Source organism: Ceratina calcarata, unplaced genomic scaffold, assembly GCF_001652005.2.
Source record: "Ceratina calcarata isolate Rehan_Ccalc_2016 unplaced genomic scaffold, ASM165200v1 scaffold35.2, whole genome shotgun sequence".
Lineage (NCBI taxonomy): Eukaryota > Metazoa > Arthropoda > Insecta > Hymenoptera > Apidae > Ceratina > Ceratina calcarata.
In genome coordinates, this window is record NW_017157934.1 from 233,684 (window position 1) to 246,107 (window position 12,424).

Genomic DNA, 12,424 nt, shown 5'->3' on the forward strand with positions numbered 1-12,424 from the left:
CATGTAAGAATTAGGAAAAATCAATGAATAGAAAAGTATTATGTTTGTCACTCCTCAATCGCCGTCACTATCTGGTAGCGCTGTATTTTAAGGTTATAGCGCGCATTTTGAATTGTCTTGCATTCGGTAAATTGTTTACTTAGCATTATTTTGTATTGTTTTATATGCAAATAATAAATAAATAAATAAGAAGTGAAAGGAAAAAATATACTTGGACCAGCAATTTGGGAGCGCATGCGCCCGTGGGTCTGCATCCCTCTTACGTATTTTGTCACGCTTTACCGTGACAAAGCCTGACTGATAAAGCAAATAAAGCTCTGTCCTGCTCTGTCCTTTAGGCTGTTAAGGTTTGTCTGACCTGACTGAAAGTATCAAGCAGTATTAAGATATTTAAATACTATTTTACTTAATTTTGTTAACCGACGAAATTTAAATCATTTCCTGAAGCGCAACTATAGTCAACCGGTAAGCTATTAATTAAAACGATACAGTAATTATAGATTCTTTGCATCCTTCCACAATAACAAAGTCACGTGTTAACCGTGCTAACTCCGAAATTAAATTGAAAAGGTGAGAGAAGTAAACTAAAAATGAGACGTCATCTGATGAACATATCTAACGGGCACAAGAATCCGATAATAAATAATAATGCCAATGCCACTGAATGGAAACAGTTCTCGAAGAAAATAATCAGTATCAAAAAGTGCGAGCCTCTGTTAACTTTAATCGGGAATGTTGATAAGCGCGATGGGAAGTGCAAAGAAGACATCGATAAAAAGATTTCGAAAGTTTCAATTGTTTCACCAAATAAACTACATGAAGAATATAAAAATTCTCCTTGCATACCTAAAAATTTTGAACAAAGCTTTCATATACCGATACACACTAAAAGTGACAATCCCAAGGACATCAGCAATTCTTGGACAGAAAATATAACAGCAACACAAAATGAAGTTGAGGAGAAAAAGATTTGTGACAAAGAGACTGACCAAAAGAATATAAGAATTAATGAAATCAATATGCAAATGCTTTCAAAATCATTATACAATCAGATATTTAAGAACTCTCATAGTCAAGAGAAGATATCAAATATAGAAATACAATCTATAAAAAACAATTTACTGTCTTATGGGATAAAAACTGACGAAGCGAGTAGACTACGTGATGTTGATATAAAGATACCTCCTTTAGAAGGAGACGATATAGAGCAACATTTCTATAATATTGGAAAAGCACAAATCAAACCTTACATAAAACTTGTAAAAGACATTATGGAAGACATTCCACCAATGCCACAACAATGGATGTTAAGAGAAGGTTGGACAAGATATACTTCCAATGGAATAGAAAGCGTAGACCATCCATTAGAAGATGCTGTTATTTTTGATGTGGAAGTTTGCATGAAGGAGGGTCCTTTGCCAACATTAGCAACTGCAGTAAGCAATCGGGCATGGTATGGTTGGGTATCAAAATCTTTAATAGATGGTGTAAGCAAGAACTTCGAGGGTAAACAATTTACTATGGATGAATTAATTCCAATAGAAAGTAAAGCCACTGAACATGGAGAGAAGTTAAATTCTTTTCATAAAAAGCCAAAAATTATGATTGGCCACAATGTATCATACGATAGGAGTAAAATTAAAGAGCAATATTGGTTGAAACAAACAGGTTTACGATTTGTCGATACAATGTCGCTTCACATATGTGTTGGTGGCATTAATAGCTACCAGAGAACTATTTTAAATTCCAAGAACGACACGGATGAAAAATGTGACTTAAAAATGCAGACTTCGTTAAATAGTTTAACAGAGATTCACAAATTTTATTGTGGATTCGAAGTGAACAAAGATTTTAGAGATATATTTGTGAATGGTTCGTTAGTAGACATTAAGAAAGACTTCAACTCTTTGATGGTTTATTGCGCAAATGATGTGATCGCTACTCACAACGTGCTGTGCCACTTATTCCCAATTTTTGAAGAAAGATTCCCTCACCCTGTTACTCTGGCGGGGATGTTAGAGATTGGTACAGCATATTTACCCATAAATTCTAATTGGCAAAGATACATAAACGAGTCAGAGTCAACGTTCGACGATCTGAACTATGAAACTAAGGTGACTCTTACTAAAAGAGCCAATGCTGTTTGCGAACTTATGCATGATGAAAAATATAAAGAAGACTTATGGATGTGGAATGAAGACTGGAGTACACAAACACTTAAAGTAAAAGCACAATATTCTAAAACTAATATTAAGAAAAAGTGCCTAGTAAAAAACGTACAAGAAGAGAAAAGGACAGAAGCTCAGAGTTACTTAACAGATGACGAAGAGGAAGAGGATCCTCTGGAGAAGAAGTTCGCCTACCTGATGGAGACGAGAAAATTTTTACCTTCGAGACTACCTCATATGCCAGGGTATCCCGCGTGGTATAGAAAACTTTGTCCTAAAGTAACCGATGAGAACTGGTCGCCAGGTCCGCAGAATATAAGCATCTCTATGCAAATTGTTCCCAAACTCCTAAATCTTACATGGGAATGCTTTCCTTTACATCATATTAAGGACAAAGGATGGGGAATTTTAGTGCCGTACAGTAATGATTTAAATATCGACACTAAAGTGCCTTTGAAACAGCTTCTGGCTAAATGTCCTTTGCTAAAAAATATGCGTTCGTCCAATAATACAGACTACGCAATGACGACTCTCGATAAAGAGGTGGAGATCGACCTGCCTAAAACTGAATTCTGGTATGGCAAGAAAAAACAGCCTAGAGATGAATTAGTAAATATTTACAATGGCAGCGCGCATTGGTGTGACGTGGACATCGATAATTGTTGTTACTTTCTGAAATTACCGCACAAAGATGGGAAAAGTTATAATGTCGGCAATCCGTTGGCTAAAGATTTTCTTAATAAATTTTCCGAACACGTCCTGGCTGGCTCGGATGCTAGTGCAGCAGAAATATTGAAGATCGCTAGTATGTTGTCGTACTGGAGGAACAACAGGGATAGAATTATGTCGCAGTTTGCAATCTGGTTCGAAGATTCCCATCTGCCAAGCACTGTTAAAAATACAAGAAGAAGAATGCAGTACGGGTCAATTTTACCCAAGGTAGTCGTTTGCGGAACATTAACTAGGCGAGCGGTGGAGCCCACTTGGATGACTGCTTCCAACGCTTCCGAAGAACGCGTCGGTTCGGAATTGCGAGCAATGATTCAAGCGCCGCCAGGATATAATTTAGTCGGCGCCGACGTTGACAGTCAAGAATTGTGGATTGCGTCTATGATAGGAGATGCTTATTACAAGAAGATCCATGGAGCAACGCCTTTCGGATGGATGACGCTAATTGGGACCAAGTCTAATGAGACCGATATGCACAGCGTTACTGCTAAGGCTATTGGAATTTCTAGGAATCAAGCCAAGATTATTAACTACGCTAGAATCTACGGCGCCGGCCAGAGGTTTGCCGAAAGACTGTTGAAACAGTTCAATCCATGTATGACGGACGGCGAGGCGACGTCCAAGTCACGAAAAATGTTCACCATGACCAAGGGCAAGAAGATATACGAATTAAAATCCGAATGCGTTAACGAATTGACCGACAAGCAGTATTCATCTTACGAAGCGTACAAACTTGCAACGTTGCACGGAAAGACCGTGCAGGAAATGTTTAAGAAGAGCAAATGGATCGGTGGTTCAGAGTCCGCAATGTTCAATAGGCTCGAAGAGATCGCCGGGAGCCCCCATCCCGTCACACCTTTCTTGAATTGTCGACTGACTCGTGCTCTGGAGAATCAGGCGAATAACGAAAAATATCTGCCCACGAAAGTAAATTGGGTGGTTCAGAGCGGTGCGGTTGATTTCCTACATTTAATGTTGGTCTCGATGAAGTGGCTGATGAAAGATAATATACGATTTTGTTTATCCTTTCACGACGAAGTTCGGTATTTGGTACCGTCGCGCTACAAGTATAACGCAGCGCTCGCAATGCACATAACTAATCTTTTGACGCGGTCTTTTTGCGCTTCGAGAGTCGGAATGAAAGATCTGCCGATGTCGGTGGCATTTTTTACTTCTGTAGAAGTAGATACGGTACTACGCAAAGAATCGGAAAACGATTGTACTACGCCCTCGAATCCGCACGGTTTAAAGAATGGTTACGAAATATCACCGGGCGAAAGCTTGGACATATGGTCAACCATTGAAAAATCGAAAGGATCTGTAGGTCCGTGGCACGATGTAAAAAAAGAATAAAAGATCGATTCCAAAGAAAAATGAAGCCAAAGCTCAATTAATCAAACAACAATTAGTATAATTTTGTAAAATTTATGTTCCCATTTACCTTTAAATTTACAGATTAAAATGTCGAAGGTATCCAAGCTTAAGCGCCTCGTTAAAGAGTTCGAAGATCTAAGCGTTCCCGCCGAGTCGCAATCTATCGTAAAAATAATAAGATCGTGCGGTAATAATCTTCACGAAGTCGTAGACACTGACGGGAATGAGTATCTCGTGTCTATGCCGACGAAATTTCGAAAAAACATTTGGGTGAAACGAAATGATTTCGTATTGGTGGAACCAATACCAGAAGGGAATAAAGTAAAGGCCGAGATCGTCAAGATATTAACACGAGTAAGTTTTCTCATAAATATTTGCATACTTTTCGATTAATTTATTTGTACGATTTCTTGACGACAAAATTTGTTTGTTAGGAGCATAAAAGATGGTACCGCGCGCAGAACTGTTGGCCCCAAGAATTCGATGAAACGTCTGACTCCAATCGAGGAACCACCGGCGAAGACGGTGATAAAAATGATGATCTTTTTGTAAATACAAATAGAATAAATCGTAATTGTAGTATACCAGATAATGATAGTGATACAAGTTCCGATGAGTTTAATTCTAGTTCATAATTTTTATACGGCGTTGTAAATAATAAAGTTGTTTATATGTGAAAAATAATGTATTACTCTGTATTCTGCACTTTCCGCTACTGAAGCTAACATAAATATTTTATTAAAATGGTACTCCCTCAGAAATGGATCAGCGTCGTGATTATATTTTATTTCATTAAAAAAATGCCTCCGTTTTTACGCAAATTTATCGTAACATTATCGCAAAAATACCGTTGCATTGTTTGATTAATCTTATCGGATAATAGATTTTTTGTAATTTTTCATCCCGTCCTTAATTAGAAAGTAAGGATCTTGAAATCCACTTCCTTGAAAGATGTACTTGGCACTTGCGTACTCTTTATATACTAAATTCCGAATAAACGTTTTAGATTGATTAATATTCTCTTAATGCCGTTGTAAACTTTTCAAGTCGCTAAACGTATCATCCTTTATTGCAACGTAAATTGAAGGTTCTTTAAACGAAGTTCGCGAATGAATCACGATCATATAGATAACACAGGAGTAAATATGCATTTCTTATAAACTCTTGAATTGTTTAACACAAACATACCTCGTACGTCAATTTTGTTCAAACTTCATTATTTTTATTTGCGATCTGTTTCTCTGTCTGAAATAAAGAAAATCAAGGATTTCGTCACGGTTCATTAATACTACGAATAAAAATATACATTCTCTCTATACGTCGTTTAAAACAAGTGCACCTTTTCTATCGGTGCGCGAGACTGTGATTAAACAACAATTAAATTCTAGAAGTAGCGCGTGTAAGATAAGAAGCTTCACGCGCGACAATTGAATGCGCTGGAAATTGTAATAGGATTGAACGGAATACAAGACCGATTCTCTTATCGGTGAGATCGCGAGATGAGGTTGCTGCGAGGACAGGTGTTTGACGGTATCGTTGAGAATGTTACAATCAGTTACGCTACTGTCCGCGGTACCCTATCATCGACGGCGACGATTCGCTAATTTACTTCTGTACTATTAAGCTATTTTGATTTTCTGTGCTAATGACAGCAAACTACACGCCCTTATTTATCACCGCGCGTGTCTATCTGAAATCGAATTCGTCCGTCGTAATTGAGAAGCAAACCGTTTCATCGTGAAATATTGTAACGATTTGTGCAAATGTACTATTGATTATTTGTAACGAATCAAGTGGTGCGCTCGCTACACGTTCCTTCTGCGGAGATTCGATGATGACGAATAACAATGGGAATACACCGCGGAACATTAACAAGAAACGAATCGGCTAACGTTGCCGCAGACTTACGTGCCGAACTCAATCTTCCCCGAGATGGCAAATTGAATTGTTCGGGATGCTCTGAAAGGAACAGACATTAAAAATAACTGTACTTTGTTGCTTTATAGAATAAACCGGGTATTATGGTGCACCGATTCGTGACAAATTTTTGCTGGCTTCACTTTAAACTGCTGACCTATTAATGATCCGCGGATCGCTGTTTGTTGACTCGACTGATCTGGTTATCGAGTCTCGCGATACAATGCTTTGTTTACCAGTGATGATTATTTCAACAGATACGAGCATCGATTCTTAAAATAAACGATACCCGGATTCGAATCGATTTCATTTAACTACTCGCCGTTTCTCATTTTAAATGTTCGACGATCAATGCCCGGCCGCTTTCGTCGGGAATTCCACTTGATATAACGGAGAGAGAGCTTTACGCCTGAATTCGGGAAAGTCATTATGGAAACGTCGAGCGACGACGCGGACGATTTGTTCGATTTCTGGAAAGACTGGGACTTGGAGAATCTTACAGAGTCCGAATACTTGGAGAAGGTACTCGGGCCGAAGTATTTGCCCATGAAGATGGTCGTACCGCTCACGATAGCGTACGTCACGATTTTCGTGACCGGGATATTTGGAAACGTCGCCACGTGCATCGTGATCATAAGAAATTCTTCGATGCAAACGGCCACGAATTACTACTTGCTCAGTCTGGCTATATCCGATCTTATTCTACTTGTTCTGGGTGAGTTGCGATCCGAGTGCGCTCGTTGCGTCGTCTGATCCACTTTGTTCATAAGAACAATTCGTGAAACGACTATGACAAAGATTAGTAGACATTTGATACAGATAATTGCGGACACACGTGCGATCCGAATGTGTGAACGGTCATTCACTTTTTAATCGTTGTCTAGGACTCAATTAGATTTGTAGCTATTGCGAAAATATCTTGTATTCAAAGTAGAAGACAAAAAGTTTTTTATTAAGAAATATGAGTGTTGCTTTATATGTAGACAATACGCTGTAGCCCTAAATCGTTCAGTTTGACTGTTTAAATGATGATAGAGTTTCAATTTATTGGTTCATTTTAGTATTTTGATAAGAAAAGACTGATATCTGCACAGAGGTGCGTCAGTGGGAACGCAGTATGACTTCATAAATTTTTGCTGGACGTTATTATATTATGTAATTAATAAAGAAAAGGAGGACAAAAGAATGAACCGTAAACGGTACGACTTTACCTCTACTTCCTTACATCAAAGGTGCTTGATAAAGGCTTTAAATTAATCTTCGCGTGTGTATACACGAACGATTGTTATCTTCTCAGTGGATTGTTTGCTTCGTAACGTCGTTTTTATTCGCGTCATAGCGCAAAGTCGGGGTAAATGTTATGGCTGACACGCGATACCCGTGTGTCCAAATCGCCAACAAATTATGTACATACCTATATACGTAGGATTGGAGCACATTTTAAGCGACGCACACTTGAAGCGTTGTTTTGGATTCACGATAATTACTGATCGTGTTCCTCGTGGAATAGTCGAAATTGAAGATCGAGATAACGATAAGAACGTATCACCGAGTTACAATGGAACTCGAATGTCGCCGAAAACATGATTGTTGGATGCAAAATGCTTTTCACCAGCTTCCCTCGCATCACAATTATTGCACAGTGCCTTCTTTTCATTTCGTTTTTTAGAAATAAAGATTAGATATAATGGGAAGAATTGTGAAAAGTGAAAGACTTCTATCTCAGGAACGGTGAATGACAATGTATCGAGTAGTTCTTCTGACAAGAATGATATATATATATCCTATTTTCTTTGTACTTTGTCAAGTTCGATACGTTTCATGACGCAAATGTGATAAGCATGTATCCCTTAAGTATCATCGGGAAAGTTGAATCGTTATCGACAATACACTCTTCGGAATTAAGTATGATGGGAATCATTGCAATAAGATCGGGCGATACAACGCTTACGCACGTCTGCTATCGATCTGTGAAGTGTGCATTATAGTTTTGTAATTAGTACTTGTTCAGAAAGTGTTATGAACGCAATTGAGTAATTTCGTATCGACGTATTTCAATGTTCGTAGATCGCGATATTGCTCGGAGATTAAACGCGTTCTGATTAAACTTAAAATGACGACCGTTTTCACTTTGTTGTCGAAATCTGAAATCTAGCAGATCGTGTTAATGCTCTGACGATGAAATAAAGAAAAGAAAGAAATGAAATCTATAAAATGTTCTAGCGATCTATAAAATGTTTCTCTCTGACGCTTATGCGTAGTTAATTAGCTGCTGTTTTTGAGGAAAATGATCTCGGATCACGAAACACAAAGACACCTGTGTTTCTCCACTGCGCTCCTCTGTAGATATCTGACGTCAATCGTATGATTGTCACGGAAATAAATTACGTTGTAAAAAAATAAGAACACACGTTCGAATGACGTGAAAATGAAAAATTTCAATTTCAATTGACAGGTCTGCAAATTGTTCGATGGTTATCGTTTAATCAATTTCAGGATTACCCAACGAGCTTAGTCTCTTCTGGCAGCAATACCCATGGGCACTGGGGCTTGGCCTTTGCAAGATCAGGGCATACGTGTCCGAAATGTAAGCGAATTTAGTTGAAATTCCGAAACCGCTCCGAATTTTTTCTATCTAAAATTTGTTCCTCGTTCGACAGGTCTTCGTATGTGTCAGTCCTCACGATAGTAGCTTTTTCGATGGAAAGATATTTGGCTATTTGTCATCCGTTTCGAGTTTACGCGATGAGTGGTCTCAAAAGGCCCATACGTTTTATTCTGGCCGCATGGTCGATCGCGCTGGTTTGCGCCATCCCGTTTGCGATCTATACGACAGTCAACTTCGTTGAATACCCACCAGGTCAGCTATGAAACTCAATTACGTTCTTCCTACGCGCAGCCTTGGATTAAGGTTTTTCTGATGCCCGTTCGGAGGATACTAGAACTTAATCCGGACGTGCTTCAATGCATAATATAAAGGAGTTTACGAAAACTTGAAAATTATTCAGGTTCTGGGAATTACTCGACCGATTCCGCGATTTGCACTATACTGTTACCGTACATGCCTGATTTTCCTCTGTACGAATTGAGCAGCGTCATATTTTTCCTGATACCGATGCTGATCATCTTGGTGGTGTACACGAGAATGGGACTGAAAATCAGAAACAGCACAACGAACACTTTGAACTCGGTGATGCAGGGTGCTATTCACGGTGACTCGAGACAAGTTCAATCTCGAAAATCCGTGATTAGAATGTTGAGTAAGATGTTTTTTACCTACGCATTACGAACTGTCCCCCACAGCATTCAATATTGCAACAAGGTCACTGCACAAAGTCTTCAACATTGTCACATTGCAATTGCCGTACAATGTTGCTGCAACATTTCAACAACAGTGCATTTACATGTTGCAGTGCAACATTATAGTAATGTTAGAGTAACGTTTCTCACGATTTTTATGTAATTGTTATATCGATATTATTGGGAAATTATGATACATATACATATATAATTAATCATAAAGAAGATCATTATCGTAATCATAATTATAACGTAAAGGAATTATAGAAATACCATCTGTACTTTCAGAAATTCATTTGTAGCAATCCTGCAGCAACATTGTTTGAAATATTGCGATCTTGCAGTAAAATATTTTTGCAACGGTGCTGCAATATTGAATGCTGTTGGGGGTAGGACTACTCCTGTCAGAAATCATTACAAATTGCGTTGTTTCAGGCGCCGTAGTCATTTTATTCTTCATCTGTTGGGCACCGTTTCACGCGCAACGTTTATTATACGTGTACGGGCAAGACTCCGATTACTACCCCGATCTAAGAGAGTGGCTGTACATTTTGAGCGGCTGCCTCTACTACTTCAGCACCACTGTGAATCCAATTTTGTACAATTTGATGAGTGTTAAGTATCGGAACGCTTTCAAACAAACAATCTGCTGCGGGTCGATGGTATCGGGCAGAAAAGTCTGGACTGCCAGAGAGTCTCAAGTGTGCAATAACAATACAAACGGAAAATCTGGTAACCCGGACTTTGGATATTCCGTGAGGTAAACCTCGTTAAAATCGTTGTAGGAAAAATTCTGTGAACGATAACGCGTCTGTAGGTGGACCGACTTGTACGATTTTTGTTCAGGAATACAATCAACCAGGCGAAGGAGATGTTTCGGACCAAGAACGGGGAGGCTTTGGCTAAGGATGGAAACACGAATGATAACGTTTCTCGGAAACCTTACATGCTGAGGAAGGAAGATTCCACGGAGAAACCTCTTCTCAATCGAACGCAGTCCGCTTCGCAGGAACAAAGGGACGAAAACGATCCAGCATGCAAATTATTACTACAAAAAACTATATCCACGACCACCACTACTAGTGTCACATAATATACGATTTCCACTTTTTCATGTGAAAATATTGTACATAATAATTTTTAAGTTCATGTTATATTTCGTACTATTTATTATTCGTTGATACTGCATATGTTTTTAAGCGAATTTTTAAGCAAATACTCGGTCATAAGATTTCGTATGTTTAATAAAAATTCCAATGGTAAATACCGATAGTTTTATATGACATTCTCGGTAACAACACACAAACCCCCTATCAGTTTTAAGTGTGTTTAAGGTAGTTATCACCTAAATGTACACCATTCGAAATAATCACTATAAACTTTCAACAAAATTAATTAAGCACCTGATACATACTCTTGCGAAATTTCAATACATTTTACCACATAATTTCTGAGTTATACTTAATCAAGGTTGACTACTTTTATACAGGGTGTCCCAGAAAAAGTGTTAGAGCCCAAAAGCCAAAAGAGGTGATTCTGGAGGTGTTTCTGAACAACAATTTCCTTTGATAAAATGCAAAGTGAGCCATGGTTTTTGAATTATTAACGAAAAACATTGACCAATGAGAGCACGCGTAGGGCCCAGCCATGGGTAGGTTGGCTCGGATCGTAACATTCGGCCGTGGCTTAGCGCAGGCCCTAGATGCGCTCTTGTTGGTCAGTGTTTTTTGTTAATAATTCAAAAACCATGCTTCACTTTGCATTTTGGTAAAAGAAATTGTTGTTCAAAAACACGTACAGAATCACCTCTCTTCAGCTCTAACACTTTTTCTGGGACACCCTGTATGTGTTTAGCATAAGCTTAACTCGAAATATATAAAAATTCATTATCATTGTGACCATGAGAGTGTAAAATAAAAATTAATTGAAGTATCTAAAGTCGAGTCGAATGAGTATATCGCAGATATTTTCACTAAAGCGTTGAGTAGAGAAAAATTTATAAAATTCAGAGAGTTATTATTAATAAAAAATATGAGTAATCGAACAAAAAACTGAAAAGTTTGAGTATTAATATCTTTAATTCTAGCCAATTCTTTCCAGATTGTTATATGTATATTACGTTATATATAATCGAAAAGTAGTCAACTTTGATTAAGCATAACTCAGAAACTATGTGATAAAATGTACTATCAGGCGTTTAATTAATTTTGTTGAAACTTTCATGATTATCTCGAATACTGTTCATTTAGGTGATAATTACCTTGATAAGTTCCGCTTTCAAGGAATTAAGGAAAGATGATGTCACGTTTAAAGCTTTGAACTATAAGTAGCGTGCTTGTAAGGTGTACATATTATTTGAGTTTGCTCACGTTCGTAAAAATCAAACTCAAATGTCCGCGGTTCGTTAAACGGGATTTAGTATTTGCGAAAACAGAAGTCTCGAGTGCAGTTTAACTTTTGACCATCTCGTTACGTAATTAATTTACCTCGTTCAGCTAAGTTTGCCACTAATGTCGAAACTCCGTACCCACAATGATGAATAGTCTGTCCGCGAAGTACCGTCTTTAATGACATCGTCGATGTGTAAATCAAAAATACCTTCTAATCATTTTACCGATGATATTCCTATCGATACTAATTAACGTATGCTTTAAGAATGTATAAGCTATACACTTAAACGATGCTAGCATATTGAATTAGATTCCTGTTACTATTAAAAAGCTACCTCACAAATTTTAAATCAATTCATGGGTTCTTTGAAAAATTATAGTGTCTTGAAATTTACATGTACTCTTATGGTAATCAGCAATAACCCAAAGAAAACTTCACTTTGATCTCGAAAATAACCCAGAGAAAACTGTGATAAACTCTTGAAACAAGATTATATCGAATGTTTTATGAACAAATTTCTAAGAAAATAATCATCACTCGTGGAT

The 12,424-nt window shown here is 37.9% G+C and overlaps 3 protein-coding genes across 7 annotated transcripts; all 3 read left to right on the forward strand.

The window, feature by feature from the left end:
* The first annotated feature begins 304 nt into the window (after positions 1-304).
* On the forward strand, positions 305-4,955 carry LOC108625236 (putative RNA-binding protein EIF1AD). 4 transcript variants are annotated; one of them, XM_026813711.1, is made up of 4 exons: positions 305-367; positions 455-465; positions 4,353-4,625; positions 4,706-4,955. In XM_026813711.1, the coding sequence occupies exons 3-4, from the start codon at positions 4,359-4,361 to the stop codon at positions 4,904-4,906; spliced, it is 468 nt and encodes a 155-aa protein (XP_026669512.1). In that variant the 5' UTR covers positions 305-367; positions 455-465; positions 4,353-4,358; the 3' UTR covers positions 4,907-4,955. The 4 variants fall into 4 exon arrangements, with proteins under 4 accessions (XP_026669512.1, XP_017880560.1, XP_026669513.1 ...); XM_018025071.2 differs by lacking the exon at positions 305-367 and having other exon boundaries at positions 382-465; XM_026813712.1 differs by lacking the exons at positions 305-367; positions 455-465 and adding an exon at positions 512-570.
* On the forward strand, positions 374-4,437 carry tam (DNA polymerase gamma, catalytic subunit tam). 2 transcript variants are annotated; one of them, XM_026813704.1, is made up of 3 exons: positions 374-465; positions 571-4,221; positions 4,353-4,437. In XM_026813704.1, the coding sequence occupies exons 2-3, from the start codon at positions 591-593 to the stop codon at positions 4,355-4,357; spliced, it is 3,636 nt and encodes a 1,211-aa protein (XP_026669505.1). In that variant the 5' UTR covers positions 374-465; positions 571-590; the 3' UTR covers positions 4,358-4,437. The 2 variants fall into 2 exon arrangements, with proteins under 2 accessions (XP_026669505.1, XP_026669504.1); XM_026813703.1 differs by lacking the exon at positions 4,353-4,437 and having other exon boundaries at positions 571-4,346.
* A 1,662-nt stretch (positions 4,956-6,617) lies between the features above and the next one.
* LOC108625190 (neuropeptides capa receptor) lies at positions 6,618-10,581 on the forward strand. Its single transcript, XM_018024986.1, has 6 exons — positions 6,618-6,903; positions 8,685-8,775; positions 8,849-9,048; positions 9,197-9,448; positions 9,924-10,248; positions 10,335-10,581. Exons 1-6 carry the CDS (start codon positions 6,618-6,620, stop codon positions 10,579-10,581), a joined length of 1,401 nt encoding a protein of 466 aa, XP_017880475.1.
* Positions 10,582-12,424: the final 1,843 nt, after the last annotated feature.